The following is a 27,535-nucleotide window of genomic DNA, read 5'->3' on the forward strand; positions in this document are numbered from 1 at the left end:
AAAATCCACAAGGATCTAGTCAATCCGCCGGGTAGGCCAATAATAGCTGGAATCCAATCGCTAAACTCTAACTTGTCTTGCTATATAGATTCTTTTTTAAAACCTTTTGTTACTAATCAGCAGAGTTATATTAAGGACACCACCCAGATTCTAAATAAACTAAAAGGAATTGAGTGGAAAGAGGGTTACCTACTGGCTACATGCGACATAAAGTCATTATACACTTCAATAAAACACGATCAAGGGATGGAAAATGTCCGGAAAATTATTACAAATGAATCAAGTTTGAGCAAAGACCAAATTGACTTTATCCTGGAAGGAATAAAATTCACTCTCAATCACAACTATTTTCGATACGCAGATGACTGCTATATCCAAACCCAAGGAACAGCCATGGGCACAAATTTTGCCCCTTCTTACGCAAATTTATTTCTCGCACAATGGGAAAACGAACATATATGGCAGAATAACCCGTATCTAAACAGAATCATTTTATGGGCCAGATATATCGACGACGTCATCCTTATCTGGAGTGGAACGTCCTTAGATCTAGAGACCTTTATTGAACAGTTGAATAACAATGTGTTTAATCTAGAATTCACAAAGGATATTAGTGAATCAAGTGGGAACTTTCTAGATCTGACTATTTTCATTCAGGAGAATAAAATAGAGACTAGAACCTTCACGAAAGATGTAGACTGCAATAGCTATCTGAACTTCCAGAGTAATCACCATCCGAAGTGGCTTTCGAATATTCCCAAGGGACAGATGAAGCGAATTAGGAGAAACTGTTCAAGGAAAGAAGATTACGAATACCAAACTAGGGAATTAATTAGACAATTTGAAAATAAGAACTATGAAAGATCAACCCTGAAAAACAACAAAGAGGAAGTGGATCTGATGGACAGAAATTATCTTCTTGGCTATAAAGGAAAGAAGAACACCCAAGATGAAATTTTGTTTTTAACGATGTATTCGAGTCAACGCAGCCTATTAGAAAGAAGTATTCTCAGACACTGGCATATCCTGAAAGCTGACAAAGAGTTGGAGGACATTCTACCTGAGAGGCCAAAAGTGATCTTCAGGAGAGCGCCCACAATAAAAAAACAAAATCGTTAAAGGGATTGTCAGGAAAGAAAGCAAAGGGAATGAAACCTGGCTAAAAGAAGCAGAACCAGGCTTTTTTAACTGTCATAACTGTATAGCTTGTAGAAAAACCAAGAACAGATCAACAAAACCTATTACCAACTATACATCTAACAAAACAGGAAAAGAATATAAAATAAACGAAAGGATAACCTGTACCTCAAAAGGGGTGATCTATTTACTCATATGCCCATGTGGGCTGCAATACGTGGGAAAGACGTATCGCAGCCTTTATGTTAGAATCAACGAGCATTTAAACAATATAAGGAAGAACATGGAACACCATAGTATTCCAGAACATTTTACTAAGAAACACAATAGTGACCCCTCAGGTATAACGTTTATAGGTATTAAGATGATTAAGAAACCCTGGAGAGGTGGCAACTGGAATGATTTGCTATTAAAGGAAGAAGCAAGAATGATTTTCAATCTAGAAACATTAATACCGGGAGGCCTCAATGCCGATTGGGACCTCCATCCATTCTTGAAAGAGAAATAAGAATGAATTGGTCATATTAATATTACTTCTAATTTATTTTTAAATAAAATAAAGTCACTGTCATTAATGTTGTATGTTTTGTCTGTGTGTATATTATATTAAAAATAAGGGGTAAATGTATTTCCTAACTAAGAGAGGAATAACTGCCGGAAAAAGAAGGATAGAAGCTGCGTTTATATATCAAACTGAAATAAAGGCGGATAACAATAACAAAAAGATATGGTGGAAGTTTTATCTGTCCCCGTGGAAACCGGTATCCTAAAGATCGAAGGACATAATAGTCAGAGGAAATCCAAATGATAAATGAAGTACCCATATCCACGACAACGGTGAAAAAGGAGGGCAGAAATGACGATCCCTGTAGAGGAGAATCCTATGAAAAAAATGGGCAGAAGCTGTGCAGTAGCGAAAACGCTTTGGAAGATCAAAACAATGGGCGGTAACCAAAATACAATAGAGAACAAGAACGTAAGTGTTGATCCGTCTCCATGGGAATCACTGATGGAGGACAAATGTGCTTCAAATCTCTGCAGAAACGGCTACATTGAGGTTATAAGTGAGACGAAGAAACGGAAGTGTCGATCCGTCTCCATGGAAACCGCCAGGAGAAGTGTTGATCAGTCTCCATGGAAACCGCCAGGAGAAGGGCGGAAGTGCCCTACGAACCACCAAAGCTGTTACAGTGAAGCCAACGAAGGGCGGAAGCCAAGAGTCCGACCAGACGAGGAGCGGAAGTGCTAATCCGTCTCCATGGGAACCGCCAAGTGAGGGGCGGAAATGTTTATCCGTCCCCATGGAAACCGGAATCAGAGGGGCGGAAGTATCTATCTGTCTCCATGGGAACGGCTGTCAGAGGGAGCATTAAAAGCAGGACAGAGGATGCACTCGGTTATCCTGATGAAGCCTGCAAGACAGGCGAAACTAGTCGATACTAGAGCACCTCACTGCGTCTGCCGGCAGACATCACATGCTTTGTGCTCCCTGACACATATGGAAATACAAGTAAGTGGAGGCGATATTCAACTTGAATAAAGTGACTTTCTGCCCACATAAATGAACATCTGAAGAGGATTTGCCTTAGTGATAACTAGACTCTAAAAATAAGGACATTCAAACAGCTCATGATCCACTATTGAGCATATACTAAAGGATCAATTACCCTTTAAGTGGATAACTCTGTGGAGACACCCAATCTAATTATATGTTAAATGTTGTATGTTGTATTGTTTAAATGTTAGTATACCGGTATTAGGACTCACACAATATATTTTTATTCATATTTTTTATTCATTCTTTATAGAAAGGAATTAATGTGTACTTTTTGATTGCTTAAATTTTAATAAAATATTCACTATACATATGCTTTGTTTATCAATCTATTAGAAGTGTCAATATCTGATACCAGAGCGCTTGGAGATTTTTTTCTCTTGGTTTCTTAATAAATATAGGGAATAAGTGGATTCCCCCTTTTATTTCTCTAGCAGCTTGGTCCATCAGTCAGCGGTAAGCGCTGTCCTTCCACTTTTTTGTTTCTATAGTCTTTCTCCACTGAAAGGACAGCAGCTATCCGCACGATGACACTCAATAAGGAAGAACGCATAAAGTTATTGAATGATCTAATGCCAGTACAAGGAAGAATTCCACAAATATCAACAGAGGTAACAGAGGAAACATTCTGTGAACTATATACCAGATTAGAAAAATTACAGATTCAAGAAATAAAACAATGGTGGGAGGGTACCACACTGGGGAAATATATTGAAAAACAGATGATCCCTAGAGGTTTAAGAATGACCAAAGTACCATCATTTATATCTAAAAATGGGGAATTTGTAAAAAAATGGAATGACACATTGGATGCATGTTCTTTTCGTTTAATGAAACTAATTATTGAGGATAGGGAAGCATCCACTAGGGACTTAGAGGAAGAAATCCTTAATATACGGAAAAAATTCAAACCCCTAGAAAAATTGACAGACTATCTAAATCTAGAGACCCTGACTAAGACTAAGCTTCAGAAAATAGAAAATGAAGTAATTGAACAGAAACGGAAGAAACTAGTCAGGGACCTAGAAGATTACAAGGGGGACTTCAGAAATTGGAAAATAGATAATAGAACAAATAGATTGGATAATGGATCCAGAGATGATTATCGAATGTTCCGGCAATGGAATACGGCTAGAGATAACCCAATTCAACGAGAAGAGAGGAATATAAATAGGAATACAAAAAGGGAACATCTATATCCATTACCAAACGAACAATATGGATATAGAAGTAATAATCCTAAGGATAGGTATCAGGAACAACTACGTGACAGAGTGAGGTCACCAATAAATAGGAAACAAATGCAAGATAGGTACCCAAACACTTGGAATAACGAAGGAGGATATCGGAGGTTGGAAAGAGAAGAACGAGGATACGAGGCTCCTTACAGATATAAGAATGATAGATACCCTACAGCGGAGACCCTAAAGAAAAGCTTTGAACATGGGAGAGAAGACAACCAGGAAAAACTGGATGTCTCGGCTCGAACTCTGATGGCAAGATTGAACAATAGAGGTAAAAGTAAACCCAGAAATGGAGAAAAACATTCAATAGAGGAAGAAGATGAAGTGGACGACACGGAAGCCTTTCTAGATGCTTTTTTAGAACTAGCACAAAAGAACACCTCCTCCCTAAATCTAGGAGCAATTCCCAAAAAATCACCCGATCTAAACATGAAAAAAAGACGGAGACGGAAAAGAAATTCAGACACAACAGAAGGGGAAAGCGAGGTGGAACAAAGAACAGGCCAAAAGAAAAAACTGAAAAAACCAGTGAAGAAGTTTCAACGCAGGGGATATTCAACTTGAGTAAATATACCCTGAGCGCCCCAGAAACAGCAATTCTACAAAAAGGTCTAAAATTTGCCCCGACGAATACTCTTGACAAATTTAACACCTTTATAGACTTGGAGAAATTCATTAGAAAAATTACGCTAAAAAAGTTCTTTAAGAGAAAAGAAAAAGAAAATATAGTTGAGAGAGAAATAAGAACTGATGGATTTGAACATTCTAACCTGAAGGAAAGATCTACGTTCTATCCAGCCCATCTGAAGGATCACTACCTTACAACCTTCCAAAGAATGTTTGAAGAAGATATTAGAAAAATACCGGATAATATTAAACAAAAAGGTAAATGGAATGTAACCAAGAACGAGAGTAAAGCACTAAGAACGTTACAAAAGAATGAAAAGATTGTGATTAAGGAGGCGGATAAAGGAGGGGGTATTGTCCTTATGGATACAGACCAATATGATAAGGAATCAAGACGGCTTTTAAGCGATGGAACAACATACCAAGTTTTACAGAAAGATCCTACAGATGGATTTAGAAAAGAATTAGACAAAATCCTAAAGGAAGCTTTAGAGAAAGGAATCTTAACGAAAGAGGAATACAAGTTTATATATCCGGAATATCCAATGATGGCTTATTTTTACCAGCTGCCAAAAATCCACAAGGATCTAGTCAATCCGCCGGGTAGGCCAATAATAGCTGGAATCCAATCGCTAACCTCTAACTTGTCTTGCTATATAGATTCTTTTTTAAAACCTTTTGTTACTAATCAGCAGAGTTATATTAAGGACACCACCCAGATTCTAAATAAACTAAAAGGAATTGAGTGGAAAGAGGGTTACCTACTGGCTACATGCGACATAAAGTCATTATACACTTCAATAAAACACGATCAAGGGATGGAAAATGTCCGGAAAATTATTACAAATGAATCAAGTTTGAGCAAAGACCAAATTGACTTTATCCTGGAAGGAATAAAATTCACTCTCAATCACAACTATTTTCGATACGCAGATGACTGCTATATCCAAACCCAAGGAACAGCCATGGGCACAAATTTTGCCCCTTCTTACGCAAATTTATTTCTCGCACAATGGGAAAACGAACATATATGGCAGAATAACCCGTATCTAAACAGAATCATTTTATGGGCCAGATATATCGACGACGTCATCCTTATCTGGAGTGGAACGTCCTTAGATCTAGAGACCTTTATTGAACAGTTGAATAACAATGTGTTTAATCTAGAATTCACAAAGGATATTAGTGAATCAAGTGTGAACTTTCTAGATCTGACTATTTTCATTCAGGAGAATAAAATAGAGACTAGAACCTTCACGAAAGATGTAGACTGCAATAGCTATCTGAACTTCCAGAGTAATCACCATCCGAAGTGGCTTTCGAATATTCCCAAGGGACAGATGAAGCGAATTAGGAGAAACTGTTCAAGGAAAGAAGATTACGAATACCAAACTAGGGAATTAATTCGACAATTTGAAAATAAGAACTATGAAAGATCAACCCTGAAAAACAACAAAGAGGAAGTGGATCTGATGGACAGAAATTATCTTCTTGGCTATAAAGGAAAGAAGAACACCCAAGATGAAATTTTGTTTTTAACGATGTATTCGAGTCAACGCAGCCTATTAGAAAGAAGTATTCTCAGACACTGGCATATCCTGAAAGCTGACAAAGAGTTGGAGGACATTCTACCTGAGAGGCCAAAAGTGATCTTCAGGAGAGCGCCCACAATAAAAAAACAAAATCGTTAAAGGGATTGTCAGGAAAGAAAGCAAAGGGAATGAAACCTGGCTAAAAGAAGCAGAACCAGGCTTTTTTAACTGTCATAACTGTATAGCTTGTAGAAAAACCAAGAACAGATCAACAAAACCTATTACCAACTATACATCTAACAAAACAGGAAAAGAATATAAAATAAACGAAAGGATAACCTGTACCTCAAAAGGGGTGATCTATTTACTCATATGCCCATGTGGGCTGCAATACGTGGGAAAGACGTATCGCAGCCTTTATGTTAGAATCAACGAGCATTTAAACAATATAAGGAAGAACATGGAACACCATAGTATTCCAGAACATTTTACTAAGAAACACAATAGTGACCCCTCAGGTATAACGTTTATAGGTATTAAGATGATTAAGAAACCCTGGAGAGGTGGCAACTGGAATGATTTGCTATTAAAGGAAGAAGCAAGAATGATTTTCAATCTAGAAACATTAATACCGGGAGGCCTCAATGCCGATTGGGACCTCCATCCATTCTTGAAAGAGAAATAAGAATGAATTGGTCATATTAATATTACTTCTAATTTATTTTTAAATAAAATAAAGTCACTGTCATTAATGTTGTATGTTTTGTCTGTGTGTATATTATATTAAAAATAAGGGGTAAATGTATTTCCTAACTAAGAGAGGAATAACTGCCGGAAAAAGAAGGATAGAAGCTGCGTTTATATATCAAACTGAAATAAAGGCGGATAACAATAACAAAAAGATATGGTGGAAGTTTTATCTGTCCCCGTGGAAACCGGTATCCTAAAGATCGAAGGACATAATAGTCAGAGGAAATCCAAATGATAAATGAAGTACCCATATCCACGACAACGGTGAAAAAGGAGGGCAGAAATGACGATCCCTGTAGAGGAGAATCCTATGAAAAAAATGGGCAGAAGCTGTGCAGTAGCGAAAACGCTTTGGAAGATCAAAACAATGGGCGGTAACCAAAATACAATAGAGAACAAGAACGTAAGTGTTGATCCGTCTCCATGGGAATCACTGATGGAGGACAAATGTGCTTCAAATCTCTGCAGAAACGGCTACATTGAGGTTATAAGTGAGACGAAGAAACGGAAGTGTCGATCCGTCTCCATGGAAACCGCCAGGAGAAGTGTTGATCAGTCTCCATGGAAACCGCCAGGAGAAGGGCGGAAGTGCCCTACGAACCACCAAAGCTGTTACAGTGAAGCCAACAAAGGGCGGAAGCCAAGAGTCCGACCAGACGAGGAGCGGAAGTGCTAATCCGTCTCCATGGGAACCGCCAAGTGAGGGGCGGAAATGTTTATCCGTCCCCATGGAAACCGGAATCAGAGGGGCGGAAGTATCTATCTGTCTCCATGGGAACGGCTGTCAGAGGGAGCATTAAAAGCAGGACAGAGGATGCACTCGGTTATCCTGATGAAGCCTGCAAGACAGGCGAAACTAGTCGATACTAGAGCACCTCACTGCGTCTGCCGGCAGACATCACATGCTTTGTGCTCCCTGACACATATGGAAATACAAGTAAGTGGAGGCGATATTCAACTTGAATAAAGTGACTTTCTGCCCACATAAATGAACATCTGAAGAGGATTTGCCTTAGTGATAACTAGACTCTAAAAATAAGGACATTCAAACAGCTCATGATCCACTATTGAGCATATACTAAAGGATCAATTACCCTTTAAGTGGATAACTCTGTGGAGACACCCAATCCAATTATATGTTAAATGTTGTATGTTGTATTGTTTAAATGTTAGTATACCGGTATTAGGACTCACACAATATATTTTTATTCATATTTTTTATTCATTCTTTATAGAAAGGAATTAATGTGTACTTTTTGATTGCTTAAATTTTAATAAAATATTCACTATACATATGCTTTGTTTATCAATCTATTAGAAGTGTCAATATCTGATACCAGAGCGCTTGGAGATTTTTTTCTCTTGGTTTCTTAATAAATATAGGGAATAAGTGGATTCCCCCTTTTATTTCTCTAGCAGCTTGGTCCATCAGTCAGCGGTAAGCGCTGTCCTTCCACTTTTTTGTTTCTAAACTCTTTAAGAGAGCCACCTAGATTGCACCCTGCTTGGACGGGCACAAAAACCTAACTAAGGCTTGGAGGAGGGTCATAGGGGGAGGAGCCAGTACACACCATGTGATCCTAAAAGCTTGCTTTTGTGCCCTGTCTCCTGCGGAGCCGCTATTCCCCATGGTCCAGACGGAGTCCCCAGCATCCACTAGGACGTTAGAGAAATTGGGTTAAGGATGCCGCACAGGAGTAAATGATGTTACATAAATAGATAATTAGTGTAAGTTTCCAAGAAAACCGACCAACCGGAAAAACTTCCGGAATTTATCACCATCTACCATTGAACAGAAAAAGTTGTGGGTAGGAGAAAAGGGGTGATTGTCGATGGTGCTCCCATAGGTCTATTACATTGGTAATAAAGAGAAGAGAGAAAAAGAAAAAGAGACCCTTGTTGGGAGCACTCACTCTTGGAAACAATGGTGGATTAGATAATGCATGATGAGGTAGGTATTTAAAACGTAACCTTTAATTATTTGTAGGTAAAATAAGAAGTACACCTAAGATTGTTGTTTAAAAATATAATTAAACGAAAATGAAACATTGGTTGTGAATTACCGCTGTGAATATATAGGTGAAAACATATATATAAGGCAAAAAATGCGGCATAAAATATGGCAAAATCAAGGAATGTGCCCACCAGGTATTGATTTTTAGGTTAGTGCAATAATCAGAGTATTGCCGTCAAGAAAAACCTACAACACCAGGTATTCCTTAGTGGTCAACCACCTAAGTACTGACCAGGCCCAACACCGTATTGCTTCCAAGATCGGGCGAGATTGGGCATGCGCGGTGTGGTATGGTAGTAGATTTTGGTTTGAACAGCTGGTATGCAGCTATTGACTACACCACAAACCTGGTTATTGAAATGGGCAGATGATCTCTTAAAAAAAGAGACATATGTTTGACCATCATTGCACCAAATTGTATTCCAAATATATAGGTATACGAAGGTTTAAATCATATGGTCAGTCGGTATTGCCAAATGGAGCCGCCTGCGTGTTGCTTTTTTTTGTGTGTGCTGTGCAACATAGATCAACAATGGATTTTTCACGTGTGGTAGGGCATAAATGAACCCTTATTGTACTGATGACATGCCAACAAGATTAATACACATTAAATTATGAAATAATATAATGTCATTAAAGCTGAAACTACTCAAAGATATCTTTATCAGCTCTACAGATAGACTGGCAGATAGGTAGATAGGGAATGTATTTCCAGAGACACAATCCCTCTTGCCCACACTAAGGCTAACTAAATCCTTAGAGCCTGAAGTACCGCATGCTGTCTTTGTGACAATCTTGTTGCCAATAAGGAAACCACTAATCATGTATACACTATATGTCCACAATAAATCAATCAGGATTGTGGCATGCCAAATATCATTTGTGCTATAATGGCAAATGTGTATACATTAATTCATATGCCCATATTTGAGACCTCTGTAAAGAAAACAGTGCTGCTTATACAGGAATAAGTGAGTGGCGACACCTGTATTATAATTGCTGCAACTATAAGAGATGACAGATCGTTGCTATTTATAATGTGTCTGCCACAAATTGACACAAAGAAAAGTGTCAAGAAATATTTTATAAACTATGTATTGATAGCACCTAGGAAACAAAAAATGTTTCATATGCAGTAAATAGTGCCTTACATAAATGGCATAGATTAGCCGAAAAAACGGGAGACCAATGCACTTGCTGTTGAATTACATTTGTGCGTGGCCGGAGAGCGGGAGACGTTCAATGTGCAGGATATAGGTAAAAATTATACTTAAAGCCGCCTGGCGCCTGTGTCCTGCTTGCTGAGTGCCGCTATCAGTGCCGCGATCAGTTCGGGTTGACGAGCTGTGAAAATCTGCGGCTCGCCTGGTCTCCTCTCCTGCCGGTCTGCTGGTCATGTGAGCGCGCTCACCGTGACCACGTCCACCTCCCCCAACGTACGTTTCACAGCGAGCTTGTTCACGGGTAGTGTGAACACTGTATGTGCAGACCCGGTTTTAAATCTGCTGAGGTGATTGATAATTGGCTACACATGTTAATAGTTGTAGCAATGATTAGCATAGGGTCTGGCTGCATACATAGAGCTGCACTATAAGGCTGAGGGAATGTCCTACACATGTTAGAGCGAATATGAGCGATTAGTGAATAGATGGCCTGCATCTTAAGAGATGGGATGTAAGAAAGTCTGCATATGGCATAATTAAGATTTGTTTTGTACACATAATGAAATGATATGATAACATATTGTATCTATGTGTGATTAAACGCATATATGTTGGGAAAAGGATAATTAGGGTATAGATTGAATAGAAGAAACGGGGTTTAAGAAAAATAGGGGGGAAAAATGTGTAAAAGAAATGTGGGTTGGTGAGAACTTGTGTAGCGCGTGCAAATTGGTAGTGCTTGAAAGCTGAGTAAGGGTGTTAAAATGTGAGCGGATGTGAATGAGGGCAAAAATAAAGGGGGAGGGAGGGGGAAGTGGGGGTGAGGGGAGGAAGGGTTGGCATGATTAAAAGGTGTTGGATATAGGGTGACTGTAATGAAGTATGGTGGGGGCATAGCGTGGGTGATGATACAAATGGATGCGAATAGTGTGTGAGAGGGGAGGGGATGTTGGGTGCCCGAGAGATGAGTTATGGAATTTGTGTACAGATTGCGTTGAAAGAAATAAATTATGTGGGGAATTGGAAAATGGTGATGTATTAATATTGGATGGGTGAAAGAAAACTATAAAAGTAAGGAATAGTGATGTTAAACAATGTGGTCCCTGCTAGGATAATTATTGCCAAGATATTAGCTATTATATAATGGTAATATGATCAAATTGAGAGAAAGGCGCCATAATTAATGGTTTCATTAAGTCCTTGAGGATGTAGTGAGTCCAGTCTGAAAGTCCACTCACATTCCTTCCGTAAGAGAGTATTGGTCAAATCTCCTCCTCGTATTCCAAGTTTAACTTGCTCAAGTCCACAAACCCTAAGTTCATTCCACCGACCTGCATGATTGGAGACAAAATGTCGTGCTACAGAGGTGATTTGCTTCATTTTTTGTAGATCTTTTGTCGCATTGCGAATGGATCCAACGTGTTCCAGAATTCTTTGCTTGAAGGCTCTGGTCGTCATGCCAACATATCTTTGTCCACATGTACACACTATGCAGTAGATCACTCCTTCTGTTGAGCAATTAATAAAGTGTCTGATTTTAATGTCTTTGCCATAGCGGTCTTGGATATTGTCAGTCTTAAGGATATATTGACATGCTCTACAATGACCACATGGATGTGTGCCGATCGTGGGTTGTAATTTACCTTGTGTTATTTGGAAATGGCTGGACACCAGTCTGTCTTTCAAGTTTCTCGATCTCCGCCAGCTCATAGATACTTGTGGTCCAAGTTTTTGAGATAGGATGGGATCCAGATGAAGGATTCCCCAATGTTTTTGAATGGCTTGTTTTACCTGATGCCACTCTTGGCAGAAACCCCCTACAAATCTGATATTCTTGTCCTCTTGTGGCTTTTGTTTCTTTTCAAAGATTAGATGTTCTCTCTGGATATTCTGAATGTTTCTACTAGCTTTCTTGATTGAAGTATTACTGTATCCCCTCTCTCGTAATCTCTTCGAGAGTTCTTTGCTTTGATCCGCGAAGTCTTGATCGTTGGAGCAGTTCCTTCTTAAACGGAGATATTCCCCTTTAGGTATGTTCATAATTGTTGGGGGAAAATGGGAGCTAGTTTGATGTAACAGAGTGTTGGAAGATGTCTCCTTTCTATACAGTTTTGTTGAGAGCATTTTGTTTGCATCTTTGTAAATTAGCACATCCAGAAATGGGAGTTCATCCTGACTGATATGATGGGTAAGTCGAATATTGAGGTTATTGTTGTTAAGATGTTCAATGAACAGGAGAAGCATCTGTACGTCACCTTCCCATATCATCAGAATATCATCGATGTACCTTACCCACATGATGATATTAGATGTGAAAACATCGTTGCTGTCCGTGAACACAAATTCGCGTTCCCACCATCCTAAGAAAATATTAGCATACGTGGGGGCACACGCTGCCCCCATAGCTGTGCCCCTGGTCTGTAGAAAAAATCTGTTATTGAAGGTGAAGAGATTGTGACTGAGTATGAACTGGAGTAAATCGGCAAGGAACACATGGAATTTTTCCATGCCTTCCATGTTCATGAAATAGTTGACAGCTTCAAGTCCTCTGTCATGGTCAATTGAAGTATACAGTGCCTCAACGTCCAAAGAGACTAAGTATTGGTTTGTTTCCAGTTTGACATCATGAATCTTGCGAAGAACATCTGTGGTGTCTTGGACAAAGGAAGGGAGACCCAAAACGTGGTGTCGTAGATGTAGATCGACAAAGATACTGGCTTTTTCAGTTAAAGATCCTATCCCCGATACGATTGGTCTTCCTGGTGGTTGCCTCATATTCTTATGTATCTTGGGGAGCATGTAGAATGTGGGGATACTGGGATGTGTTGTCTGGAGATATTGATATTCCGAAGATGTTATAGTCCCTTCCACATGAGCATCGGTAAGAATCCTGTTATATAGTGTCTTATAATTTTCCATGGGGTTCAGTAATACTCTTTGATAGCAAGTTTGGTCTTCCAACTGTCGATAGGCTTCCTGTATATATTGTTCTCGGGGCCATACCACCACGTTTCCCCCTTTGTCAGATGGCTTTATAATAACGTCCTGCCATGATTCAATCTCTCTTAGAGCATTAAGTTCTTTCCTGGATAGATTGGAATTGTAAAGACCTGGTCTTCCGAAGGTGTATGTGGTCAAATTCTTGAGACACTAATTTGGTGAATATCTGTACTTCTGGGCTCGTCTGCTCTGTTGGAAAAAATGTAGACCTTTTCTTGCAAATGACCCTCGTGCTGACTTCCCACTGGGAGTCTGTGGTTGGTGTTGATTCTGTTTCCAAAGATTGTAGGGCCTCCAGTGCTTCCAATTCAAGTCCAGACAGATCTGATGTATTCATATTATCGCCTGTTTCTGTCTGATAAGATTGGATACCGTCAGTTTTGGAGGTAGCTATTTTGTTATGAAATTTCGTGAGAAGTAACTTCCTGCCAAAAAGTTTTAAATCTTTTTCCCATTTGAATCTGTTAAACTTTTCGGTTGGAGAATAGGAGAGGCCTTTGCTCAGGACTTGGATTTGATCGTGATCTAAAGTGTGTGCTGAGAGGTTGATAATCTTGAGTTGTGAAGACGTGTCCGTTGGTATTGGGAAGTCTGGAGTTACCTTCTGCGTGAATTCCGTACTGGTTGTCTTCTCGGTGGTAATTGATCCCACTGTTGTTGACGGCCTCTTCCTCCTCTTGCGCCCCCTCCTTGTCTTTCGTTTGCTGGGTGCCTTGATCCCCTTCCCCTGGGGGGATCCCCTAAAAAATGTTGTTGATGATATTGGGAGGAGCTGTTACCCTCACCTCTAAAGTTTGTGGTTAATGATGCGTTGGGGATATATTCCGGAATATCTTCAGTTCCAGATGTCTCTATATCTGATGAAGAGTAGTGTTCAGGGTTTCTAGGGGGTCGCGGTTGCCAGGAGGGCTTATTCCACTTGAATATTTTGCCCGATACAAAGTCCTTTTTGTCTCTCGCAAATTTATTTCTTTTTCTATCGATGATAGTTTGTTCGTATGTTAGAAGGTCTTGTTTGTTTTTCTCGAAACATTGTTGAAATTGTGTGTCTTTCTCCCAGGGCTCCAATTTCTTACTTAATTCGTCCAGGTCGCGTTCGCAGCCTTCGAGTATGAGATGGTTGTGTTTAATCAAAATGCCCATGAGTTCCATGGAGCATTTGAGGAGACTGTTGTCCCAATCAGTTTTAAGGTTTTCACTAGCTAGGTTGAAAGTGGGAAAAACTCTTGGCCTAAGGCCGCGTGGTACAATTTTGTTCTTTAAGTAGTTCTCTAATGTAGTGAGGTCCCAACTGGTTCTTATTTGTTTATGCAATAGTTGTTTAAGTTGTACAAAATCAGATTCCCAGTTGGTATGTGGTTCTGTATCCACTATGTTGCTTGGAAAAATTTCATCTAAATTTTCTCTATTCCTGTGTTTGAAGGACAATTCCTGCTTTAAACTGAAGCTCATGTTAATGATGTATGGGACTGTGCCCGTTAGTGTACAGAAAAACTGTGGTTACTGAGAAAATATTTGTTATGACATCAAATATTCCGTGCTGGTATTCCTAAGAAAACTATTTCTAGTTAGGTACAATATGCAATAGAAAATTGGGTTAAGGATGCCGCACAGGAGTAAATGATGTTACATAAATAGATAATTAGTGTAAGTTTCCAAGAAAACCGACCGGAATATCAATATCTCCAGACAACACATCCCAGTATCCCCACATTCTACATGCTCCCCAAGATACATAAGAATATGAGGCAACCACCAGGAAGATCAATCGTATCGGGGATAGGATCTTTAACTGAAAAAGCCAGTATCTTTGTCGATCTACATCTACGACACCACGTTTTGGGTCTCCCTTCCTTTGTCCAAGACACCACAGATGTTCTTCGCAAGATTCATGATGTCAAACTGGAAACAAACCAATACTTAGTCTCTTTGGACGTTGAGGCACTGTATACTTCAATTGACCATGACAGAGGACTTGAAGCTGTCAACTATTTCATGAACATGGAAGGCATGGAAAAATTCCATGTGTTCCTTGCCGATTTACTCCAGTTCATACTCAGTCACAATCTCTTCACCTTCAATAACAGATTTTTTCTACAGACCAGGCGCACAGCTATGGGGGCAGCGTGTGCCCCCACGTATGCTAATATTTTCTTAGGATGGTGGGAACGCGAATTTGTGTTCACGGACAGCAACGATGTTTTCACATCTAATATCATCATGTGGGTGAGGTACATCGATGATATTCTGATGATATGGGAAGGTGACGTACAGATGCTTCTCCTGTTCATTGAACATCTTAACAACAATAACCTCAATATTCGACTTACCCATCATATCAGTCAGGATGAACTCCCATTTCTGGATGTGCTAATTTACAAAGATGCAAACAAAATGCTCTCAACAAAACTGTATAGAGAGGAGACATCTTCCAACACTCTGTTACATCAAACTAGCTCCCATTTTCCCCCAACAATTATGAACATACCTAAAGGGGAATATCTCCGTTTAAGAAGGAACTGCTCCAACGATCAAGACTTCGCGGATCAAAGCAAAGAACTCTCGAAGAGATTACGAGAGAGGGGATACAGTAATACTTCAATCAAGAAAGCTAGTAGAAACATTCAGAATATCCAGAGAGAACATCTAATCTTTGAAAAGAAACAAAAGCCACAAGAGGACAAGAATATCAGATTTGTAGGGGGTTTCTGCCAAGAGTGGCGTCAGGTAAAACAAGCCATTCAAAAACATTGGGGAATCCTTCATCTGGATCCCATCCTATCTCAAAAACTTGGACCACAAGTATCTATGAGCTGGCGGAGATCGAGAAACTTGAAAGACAGACTGGTGTCCAGCCATTTCCAAATAACACAAGGTAAATTACAACCCACGATCGGCACACATCCATGTGGTCATTGTAGAGCATGTCAATATATCCTTAAGACTGACAATATCCAAGACCGCTATGGCAAAGACATTAAAATCAGACACTTTATTAACTGCTCAACAGAAGGAGTGATCTACTGCATAGTGTGTACATGTGGACAAAGATATGTTGGCATGACGACCAGAGCCTTCAAGCAAAGAATTCTGGAACACGTTGGATCCATTCGCAATGCGACAAAAGATCTACAAAAAATGAAGCAAATCACCTCTGTAGCACGACATTTTGTCTCCAATCATGCAGGTCGGTGGAATGAACTTAGGGTTTGTGGACTTGAGCAAGTTAAACTTGGAATACGAGGAGGAGATTTGACCAATACTCTCTTACGGAAGGAATGTGAGTGGACTTTCAGACTGGACTCACTACATCCTCAAGGACTTAATGAAACCATTAATTATGGTGCCTCTCTCAATTTGATCATATTACCATTATATAATAGCTAATATCTTGGCAATAATTATCCTAGCAGGGACCACATTGTTTAACATCACTATTCCTTACTTTTATAGTTTTCTTTCACCCATCCAATATTAATACATCACCATTTTTCAATTCCCCACATAATTTATTTCTTTCAACGCAATCTGTACACAAATTCCATAACTCATCTCTCGGGCACCCAACATCCCCTCCCCTCTCACACACTATTCGCATCCATTTGTATCATCACCCACGCTATGCCCCCACCATACTTCATTACAGTCACCCTATATCCAACACCTTTTAATCATGCCAACCCTTCCTCCCCTCCCCCCCACTCCCCCCCCTCCCCCTTTATTTTTGCCCTCATTCACATCCGCTCACATTTTAACACCCTTACTCAGCTTTCAAGCACTACCAATTTGCACGCGCTACACAAGTTCTCACCAACCCACATTTCTTTTACACATTTTTCCCCCCTATTTTTCTTAAACCCTGTTTCTTCTATTCAATCTATACCCTAATTATCCTTTTCCCAACATATATGCGTTTAATCACACATAGATACAATATGTTATCATATCATTTCATTATGTGTACAAAACAAATCTTAATTATGCCATATGCAGACTTTCTTACATCCCATCTCTTAAGATGCAGGCCATCTATTCACTAATCGCTCATATTCGCTCTAACATGTGTAGGACATTCCCTCAGCCTTATAGTGCAGCTCTATGTATGCAGCCAGACCCTATGCTAATCATTGCTACAACTATTAACATGTGTAGCCAATTATCAATCACCTCAGCAGATTTAAAACCGGGTCTGCACATACAGTGTTCACACTACCCGTGAACAAGCTCGCTGTGAAACGTACGTTGGGGGAGGTGGACGTGGTCACGGTGAGCGCGCTCACGTGACCAGCAGACTGGCAGGAGAGGAGACCAGGCGAGCCGCAGATTTTCACAGCTCGTCAACCCGAACTGATCGCGGCACTGATAGCGGCACTCAGCAAGCAGGACACAGGCGCCAGGCGGCTTTAAGTATAATTTTTACCTATATCCTGCACATTGAACGTCTCCCGCTCTCCGGCCACGCACAAATGTAATTCAACAGCAAGTGCATTGGTCTCCCGTTTTTTCGGCTAATCTATGCCATTTATTTAAGGCACTATTTACTGCATATGAAACATTTTTTGTTTCCTAGGTGCTATCAATACATAGTTTATAAAATATTTCTTGACACTTTTCTTTGTGTCAATTTGTGGCAGACACATTATAAATAGCAACGATCTGTCATCTCTTATAGTTGCAGCAATTATAATACAGGTGTCGCCACTCACTTATTCCTGTATAAGCAGCACTGTTTTCTTTACAGAGGTCTCAAATATGGGCATATGAATCAATGTATACACATTTGCCATTATAGCACAAATGATATTTGGCATGCCACAATCCTGATTGATTTATTGTGGACATATAGTGTATACATGATTAGTGGTTTCCTTATTGGCAACAAGATTGTCACAAAGACAGCATGCGGTACTTCAGGCTCTAAGGATTTAGTTAGCCTTAGTGTGGGCAAGAGGGATTGTGTCTCTGGAAATACATTCCCTATCTACCTATCTGCCAGTCTATCTGTAGAGCTGATAAAGATATCTTTGAGTAGTTTCAGCTTTAATGACATTATATTATTTCATGATTTAATGTGTATTAATCTTGTTGGCATGTCATCAGTACAATAAGGGTTCATTTATGCCCTACCACACGTGAAAAATCCATTGTTGATCTATGTTGCACAGCACACACAAAAAAAAAGCAACACGCAGGCGGCTCCGTTTGGCAATACCGACTGACCATATGATTTAAACCTTCGTATACCTATATATTTGGAATACAATTTGGTGCAATGATGGTCAAACATATGTCTCTTTTTTAAGAGATCATCTGCCCATTTCAATAACCAGGTTTGTGGTGTAGTCAATGGCTGCATACCAGCTGTTCAAACCAAAATCTACTACCATACCACACCGCGCATGCCCAATCTCGCCCGATCTTGGAAGCAATACGGTGTTGGGCCTGGTCAGTACTTAGGTGGTTGACCACTAAGGAATACCTGGTGTTGTAGGTTTTTCTTGACGGCAATACTCTGATTATTGCACTAACCTAAAAATCAATACCTGGTGGGCACATTCCTTGATTTTGCCATATTTTATGCCGCATTTTTTGCCTTATATATATGTTTTCACCTATATATCCACAGCGGTAATTCGCAACCAATGTTTCATTTTCGTTTAATTATATTTTTAAACAACAATCTTAGGTGTACTTCTTATTTTACCTATAAATAATTAAAGGTTACGTTTTAAATACCTACCTCATCATGCATTATCTAATCCACCATTGTTTCCAAGAGTGAGTGCTCCCAACAAGGGTCTCTTTTTCTTTTTCTCTCTTCTCTTTATCACATGTAGTGTGTAACTTTTTTGTTACAATAAACTCTTTTAACAAGTGCATGTATCTCTTTTGTAACTATTGCTCTCACATTGAATGGGCATAGTAGACCAATATCCTCTCTTTTGTATTCGGCTAATACACATTCAGCTATCCTTATGTTACTGTTTCAGCATCATACACATTTATATACATATATGTCTCTTTTTTATATCATATAAATCACTATGCCGGTGTCCCGCGAGATCGCCAGTGACACCGCACCACGTGTTCAACTATATTTGTATATGAGATCACAGATAAATAGTTAGTTACAGCAATATGAATTAGCCTTTATATACAGGTAGGTCCCCTGCATTAGCCTTTATATACAGGTAGGTCCCTATTTATCTGTGATCTCATATACATATATACACTGCTCAAAATAATAAAGGGAACACTTAAACAACACAATGTAACTCCAAGTCAATCACACTTCTGTGAAATCAAAGTGTCCACTTAGGAAGCAAAACTGATTGACAATCAATTTCACATGCTGTTGTGCAAATGGAATAGACAACAGGTGGAAATTATAGGCAATTAGCAAGACACCCCCAATAAAGGAGTTGTTCTGCAGGTGGTGACCACAGACCACTTCTCAGCTCCTATGCTTTCTGGCTGATGTTTTGGTCACTTTTGAAAGCTGGCGGTGCTCTCACTCTAGTGGTAGCATGAGACGGAGTCTACAACCCACACAAGTGGCTCAGGTAGTGCAGCTCATCCAGGATGGCACATCAATGCGAGCTGTGGCAAGAAGGTTTGCTGTGTCTGTCAGCGTAGTGTCCAGAGCATGGAGACCAGGAGACAGGCCAGAACATCAGGAGACGTGGAGGAGGCCGTAGGAGGGCAACAACCCAGCAGCAGGACCGCTACCTCCGCCTTTGTGCAAGGAGGAACAGGAGGAGCACTGCCAGAGCCCTGCAAAATGAGCTCCAGCAAGCCACAAATGTGCATGTGTCTACTCAAACGATCAGAAACAGACTCCATGAGGGTGGTACGAGGGCCCGACGTCCACAGGTGGGGGTTGTGCTTAAAGCCTTACACCGTGCAGGACGTTTGGCATTTGCCAGAGAACACCAAGATTGGCAAATTCGCCACTGGTGCCCTGTGCTCTTCACAGATGAAAGCAGGTTCTCACTGAGCACATGTGACAGAGTCTGGAGACGCCAAGGAGAACGTTCTGCTGCCTGCAACATCCTCAAGCATGACCGATTTGGCAGTGGGTCAGTAATGGTGTAGGGTGGTACCGAGATGATATCCTCGGACCCCTTGTGAGACCATATGCTGGTGCGGTTGGCCCTGGGTTCCTCCTAATGCAAGACAATGCTAGACCTCATGTGGCTGAAATGTGTCAGCAGTTCCTGCAAGATGAAGGCATTGATGCTATGGACTGACCCACCCGTTCCCCGGACCTGAATCCAACTGAGCACATCTGGGACATCATGTCTCGCTCCATCCACAACGCCACGCTGCACCATAGACTGTCCAGGAGTTGGCGGATGCTTTAGTCCAGGTCTGGGAGGAGATCCCTCAGGAGACCATCCGCCACCTCATCAGGAGCATGTCCAGGCGTTGTAGGGAGGTCATACAGGCACGTGAATGCCACACACACTACTGAGCCTCATTTTGACTTGTTTTAAGGACATTACATCAAAGTTGGATCAGCCTGTAGTGTGTTTTTTCACTTAAATTTTGAGTGTGACTCCAAATCCAGACCTCCATGGATTAATAAATTTTATTTCCATTGATAATTTTTGTGTGATATTGTTGTCAACACATTCAACTATGTAAAGAACAAAGTATTTAATAATATTTCATTCATTCAGATCTAGGATGTGTAGGTTAAGTGTTCCCTTTGTTTTTTTGAGCAGTGTAGTTGAACACGTGGTGCAGACAAGTGTTTGGAGTTGGACATGTCAACATTAGAATCTTTGCATCTTATTCTTGTGACAATGGTCTTTCACTTTATGTCTTAATCTATATAATCCATGTTAAACATTGTATATATGTTATTTCTAACACTCAAAATGAAGGCAACAGTGCCCCCTGCTGTTTCTTAGCAATTATGTATATTTTGTAATTTGACCTTTATACCTATGAAATTGCTTTATTCACAAGTTTTCCAGCCTATATAACATGGAACTAGTCAGTATTAATTAGCCTCATCTGCCTGGATGAACTACTGACTGCAGAAATTGCCAGGATGATCTGAATATAACTCAGCCTCTAGACAGAGGGCGGGGCTCCTGAGTTTGCTGATGTGATTGCTGTATTGAACATCTGCTGAATTGATCAATAACCGTAGCCAAGTATACAATAAATTCATATTTAGATATTCAAGTTATTTGTGTTTTTTCTGGGAATCCAACCATTTGGGTCTCCTCGCACTTAACCCACCTGTAACAGGTTAGGCCATGGGAGGGTTAGGCTGCGGGAAGGGAGGGTTAGGACGCGGTAAGGATAGGCTGTGAGAGGGGAGGGAAGGGTTAGGCTGTGGGTGGAGGGTTAGTAGGCTGTGGGAGGAATAGGGTCAGGCTGTGGGAGAGTGGGTTGCAGTTAGGCTTCAGGAGTGGAGGATCACAGTTAGGCTGCAGGTGTGGAGGGATAGCTCGTGGGAGTGGAGGTTTAGAGTTAGGCTGCAAGAGGGGAGGATCAGTGTTATGCTGTGGGAGAGGAGAGTAAGGGTTAGGCTGCAATATGGTGGGTTAGGGCTAGGCCGCAGGGGGGGTTAGGTCACAAGAGGGTTAGGGTTAAGCTGTGGGAGGGGATGGTTAGGGTTAGGCTGCATGGGGGGAGGATTGGGGCTAGTCTGTGGGAGGGTTAGGGTTAGGCTGCAGGGGTTGGGTTAGGGTTAGGCTGCTGGAGGGGAAGGTTATAGTTAGGCTGTGGGAGGGAAGGGCTACAGTAAGGCTGCAGGAGGGAAGGGATAGGTTGCGGGAGTGGAGGATTATGGTTAGGCTGCAAGAGTGGATGATTAGGGTTAGGCTGTGGGAGGGGAGAGTTAGGTTTAGGCACTAGGGGTAGGATTAGGGTTAGGCACTAGGGGTAGGATTAGGGTTAGACACTAGGGGTAGGATTAGGCTGCAGGAGGGGTTGGTTAGGTTTAGGCTGTGGGAGTGGAGGGTTAGAGTTAGTTTGTGAGAGGGGATGGTTAGGATTAGACTGCAGGAGGGGAGGGTTAGGGGTAGTGTTAAAATACTCACTGGGATCTATTGGCATTATCAGCACTGAGATTCCACTGTCAGGATTCCGACTGCCTGGATCGTGACCTCCGCGATTTCATAACCAAGCTCATTTGATATAGTTATACTTTATATTACATTTATGCATAATATGAACTTGTTTTACCTGTAAGTGCTCCCATGTAAAATTGGAATAACGACATCGTTAGAGTCCTGGGCCTAATGTAAAAACATTTTTTCATAAAATTAATAATTTTTTAGTTAAAAAAACAAAATAATAAATATGTAGATTTGCATTTTTAATTGTATATATTATTGACCATACATACTGTATCTGGCCATAAGTAAACCAGCATCATTGTGGTCATTTGAAGAATGACCACAAATAATGGAACAATTGAGAATGGGATATGGTGTGAAGCTTAATGACGTTAAACATTGCAATCAGTACAGGATGTCACCTCTGATGTCTCAGACCATCCTATAGCGGAGCTGATACAACTGCCCGGCTCACCTGTGTGGGATCTGGGACTAAGGTTGCAATGATGAGGCTCAGCAGCAATGCAGACTGTACAATTGGAAAACTAGCACCACTCTATGAAATAAATAAAGTAGAAACATAATAATACTTACATTGTAACAAATTTTCCTTATCGGAGCCAGTAGATCGGTGCTGGGCAGCAGGCAGCCCTGGGGCCACCAAGGGCCCAACAGCACCAAGATCTTCCCTGCACTATTGTTAAAGCTTGTAATGTGTGTTTACAGTGGATGCTAATATGATATTACAGAGAGGTGTCTCTTTCATATATTAAAGAACTTTATGGTATAATGTACAGTCCTGTGAAGGTTAAAATGCCACCCAAATGTATTGGTTGCTCATCGCTGCTGCAGTAGATACACAAATTGCTGGCAGGAGATTCAGGAAAGTATTTGCCTTTTTTCAAGTATTCACAGTAATATGGATTAAGTTGGAGGGGTTCAATGTATAGGTTGACACTATCTAGGTCAACAGTCACTAGGTCGAGACCAGATGGCCAACATACATTAGGTCCATAGGTTCAAAATGCCGACTGGTAAAAGGTAGACAGTGCTTAAGATAGACAGGCATAAAAGGTCAACATAATAATGGTCAACGCACATATGGTCCACACAAGTCTTTATATTTTTTATGTTTCACAACTTTTGCTTGATTTACTGTCCATGTAGAAGCGGTAGTGGAGTGATCCACCTTGTTTGAAGCACGGCGTGCAAAGCAAGCCAGCGAGAGTACGTATTTGACTGTGGTTATATATAATGAAACATAGAAAATGATACCCAAAGAAAACTAAAACAAATATAAAATTGTCGACCATTTTGGGTTGACCATTGTTGTGACGATCTTTTGACCCTGTTGGCCTTGTGTACATGTCGACCTCACTCACTGTTTACCTCTTAACTGTTAACCTTTGGACCCTGTCAACCTAATGCATGTCGACCATATGGGGTCGATCTAGTTACTGTATCTTCTATACCACACCCAAGTTGGGGCTGGTGGACCCAAACATATATAATCAAGGCTTTAAAAAAATGTCAGAGTTCAGCCGGGAACCCGAACCTCCACCCAACTTGGACTTCATTACATCTGGCACCAATATGTCTATAACCAAACTCGTTTCTGTTGCGGGGTACACTGGGCTCCACAAGGATTGGACAATGGGGTGTAGAGTAGGATCTTGATCCGAGGCACCAACAGGCTCAAAGCTTTGACTGTTCCCAGAATGCACAGCGCCGCCTCCTATATCACCCCGCCTCCCAGCACAGGAGCTCAGTTTTGTAAGTTGGTGCTGCAGTAAGCAGGCACTTAACAGAGGGGCTGCTCCAAGCAGCCCTAAGAAGAGCTTTCTATGAGGTAAAAAGTGAAGACTTCAAGGGCAGCAGCGGTGGTAAATGTCTTGTGACATTCACTGCTGCAGCTCCAGCTCTCCCCAGCGGCGCTGTACACTCCCGAGCCCTGGTTGCCGGGTACCTACAGCGGAGGCTCCGGTTTTCTTCACGTTAGACACAAACAGCTGGGGCTCTCCAGGATCGCGTGGCCGCGCTTCGGGAGGTGGTAAGTGGGTCCTGCTTGCGGGACCCGGTCTTTATCGCGATCCGGCGCGGTCAGTGGGAGGCGGGCCGTGCACGCTGGCGGTGGACACTGTGGCAGTACAGGCGATCCCACTAGATCACCAGGGCATGGGCGCAGGTCAGGTTTTCTCTCTAAACCAATTCTTATATCGCCCACAGTACCCAGTGGTTTTGCCAGCAGAGGGGATAAGGCTTAGACTTGAAGTCCCTCCCCCAGCCCCAGTGCGCCATTTCTAGCAAGTGTTCCCGCCCTGGAGCTGCATATCTGTCTTTTCCTCACTCCCTGTCAGTATCTGCGATGCCATTATCCCTCAGCTCACTGTTCCTGGGACTGCTTGGGCAAATCCTCCTGTAATGCCGCCTGGTTGTCAGCGCTGTGACTTTACATGACACTTAAGTATTCTACCTGCCTTTTTAGACAGTGATAGTTAAGAAAGAGTGCACTTAGTCAGGGTTTTATAGTACAATTACCCTGTGATATACATCCAGTTCTTACTGTGTACTGTTATATCTATTGTTATATAGCTGTGTAAGCTAGTCCAGTGCAGTATTATTGTCAGTAATAACCTCTGCATTGTACAAACTGTGACTATCTGTGTGTGGATTTGATAGCTGAGTGGTGTCGATCTCGTGTCTTTCACTCAACTTGCTATCCCTATATTCCATAACCTGAGGGGGCTTGGTGCGTCAGGTGTTATCTAATATAGGATTTTCACAAAGATATACTTTATTACGTATTTTTCTCTGTGATTTAGTCACCATATCTCTCCTTTATCTCTGCTATTGCTGACTACACTGCGCAGGGGTTTGGGTAAGAGGTATTGTGCTGCTGCCAAATTGTATTGTGTTACCAATCTGTGAGCAATTTTCTCTGCTGAAGGAGGAGATAGCAAAACTGCATGCTGAGATTTGTAGGATGTCTGTGTCTTTGAAGCCTCCACTGCCTCAGAGAGCCACCAGAAGACATTCTGCCTGGACTACTGTGGGCTCTCAAGGGCAGAGATTTCCAGAGGGACACAGACACCTCCCGCAAGCGGTGACACTGCAAAACTCGTATGCTACTCTTGCAGGGCTGGAAGATACAACTAATAGAGGCACTACAGAACAGGAGGATATGGGGACATCTACCAACTATAGGAACAGGAAATGGAACAGGAAAATTGAATCTCCAAAAAGGACTGCAGTTCTCTTGGGAGATTCCATTATTAGAGGAATACATCTGGGAAATGCAAATGAAGTAGAGAAACAAGTAAGGTGCTTACCTGGAGCCACAGCTCCAAGGGATAAAGAGCGCATGCTAAGAATTGTGAAGGCAGCAAGAAAAGATGGGGAGGTGGATGTCATTGTCCACCTAGGGACAAATGACCTGGCAAATGCTGAACTCATTGCTGTAAAAGATGAATTTAGGAAGTTAGGGACTGCTCTGAAGCAGGTGGCAACCACTGTATCTTTTTCAGAAGTATTGCCAGTACACAGAGGGGAAGACAGAACTCATTGCATCAGAAACTTCAATGTTTGGCTAAGGACATGGTGCAATGAGGAGAGATTTGGATTTATAGGCCATAGTCACACCATCTGGCAAGATAGGAGCTTATACAAAAGTGACGGCCTGCACCCTTCTTCAAGGGGAACGAGAATACTAACTGAACAGTTTGGATGCTTCATCAAGAACTATTTAAACTAACAAAGGGGGGCAGTGAACCAAATAGGAATAAAGAAATCTGCTCCCCCAAAACAGAGGTATTGTTTCTGCAGGCAAAGGGAATAGGAAGCATATCCACAGCAACAGAAGATAATTCAGATCAAAACCAAATAAAAATAGGCAGAGAGAAGAACATAGCTAGGAACAGAAAAAGCACAAACAAAACTCTAAAAGCTATGTGTGCAAATGCTAGGAGCTTAGGAAATAAAATCCCAGAACTAACTGCAATAATGACAAGGGATGATCTAGACATTGTGGCAATTACAGAGTCATGGTACAATGAAAATCATGACTGGGACATAGCTATACCGGGATATACTTTATTTAGGAAGGACAGAATTGGAAAAATCGGAGGAGGGGTAGCAATGTATGTAAAAAATGCCATACATACTACATTAATACAAAGTATTGAAGAAAAAACTGAGGCCCTTTGGGTGACCATAGAAACAGGGGAAAAGTTGATTATTCGTATTGGCGTGATATACAGGCCACCAGGTCAGGAAGAGGAACTTGACAAGAACCTATTGCAGGACATAACTAAAATGGCATTAAAAGGAGAGGTAATAATCATGGGAGACTTTAATCTTCCTGATGTAAACTGGGAGGTGTCTGTTGCTAGTTCCACTAGAAGTAGGAACATTTTAAATTCCCTTCAGGGAGCATCCCTCCACCAATTTGGTGAGGGAGCCCACTCGGAAAGACGCAATATTAGACTTAATACTTACAAATGGAGACAGATTATCGGACGTAAAAGTGGGTGAAAACCTGGGATCCAGTGATCATCAAGCAGTATGGTTCAGCATTAAGACAGAGACTGACTCGTCCCATACAAAAACAAAGGTGTTGGATTTTAGGAAGGCTGATTTTGTAGGGATGGGAAAATGTGTAAGTAATTCTTTGGCAGAGTGGAGGAACTTGGAAACAGTGCAGGAGAGGTGGAAAACATTCAAATGTGCAATATTGAAGGCAACAGACCTTTGAATCAAAACTGTTAGGAAAAACACAAGGAAAAGGAAGCCAGTGTGGTTTGAAAAAGAAGTAGCAAATATTGTGAGAGCAAAAAAGATGGCTTTTAGGAAATATAAGCAGACACAAAATAATGAAGACAAAAAGATATATCTTGTTAGACAGAAGGAGACAAAGAAGGTAATCAGATGTGCAAAGGCACAAGCTGAGGAGAAAATGGCCCAGTCAGTGGGTAAAGGAGGCAAAACTTTTTTTAGGTATATAAGCGAAAAGAGAAAAACAAAAGGCGGAATTATAAAACTAAAGACTGACACTGGGAGTCTTGTTGGAGACAATTTAATAGCAGATCATCTTAATGATTATTTTTGCTCAGTATTTACTACTGAAAGAGAGGGGAAGGGGTCACAGTTAAGTTGCAGGGATATTCAGGAAAATGAAACAAGTACATTTACAGAGGAGAAGGTCCTAACAGAACTCTCAAAGCTGAAAGTGGACAAATCTATGGGGCCAGATGGGATACATCCAAGGATACTAAAAGAACTTAAAGAGGTGCTGGTAGCACCATTGACAGAATTATTCAACCAGTCATTAGCTACAGGAGAAATTCCAGGGGACTGGAAAAGAGCAAACGTAGTCCCACTGCACAAAAGTGGAAGCAAGGAAGAGGCAAACAACTACAGACCAGTGAGTCTTACATCAGT

At 41.1% G+C, this 27,535-nt stretch overlaps 1 protein-coding gene and 2 pseudogenes across 1 annotated transcript in view; 1 reads left to right on the forward strand and 2 right to left on the reverse strand.

The window, feature by feature from the left end:
* LOC134943919 (NACHT, LRR and PYD domains-containing protein 1a-like) overlaps positions 1–27,535 on the reverse strand; it is a 330,645-nt gene that overhangs the window by 198,765 nt on the left and 104,345 nt on the right. Inside the window, exon 6 of the mRNA XM_063932485.1 lies at positions 22,227–22,279. Coding sequence (XP_063788555.1) covers positions 22,227–22,279 — 53 coding nt within the window. The remainder of the gene's footprint in view (positions 1–22,226; positions 22,280–27,535) is intronic.
* Positions 9,043–9,161, reverse strand: LOC134946052 (5S ribosomal RNA; annotated as a pseudogene).
* LOC134946053 (5S ribosomal RNA) lies at positions 18,398–18,516 on the forward strand (annotated as a pseudogene).

The sequence above is a fragment of the Pseudophryne corroboree genome, chromosome 7 (assembly GCF_028390025.1).
Source record: "Pseudophryne corroboree isolate aPseCor3 chromosome 7, aPseCor3.hap2, whole genome shotgun sequence".
Taxonomy (NCBI): domain Eukaryota; kingdom Metazoa; phylum Chordata; class Amphibia; order Anura; family Myobatrachidae; genus Pseudophryne; species Pseudophryne corroboree.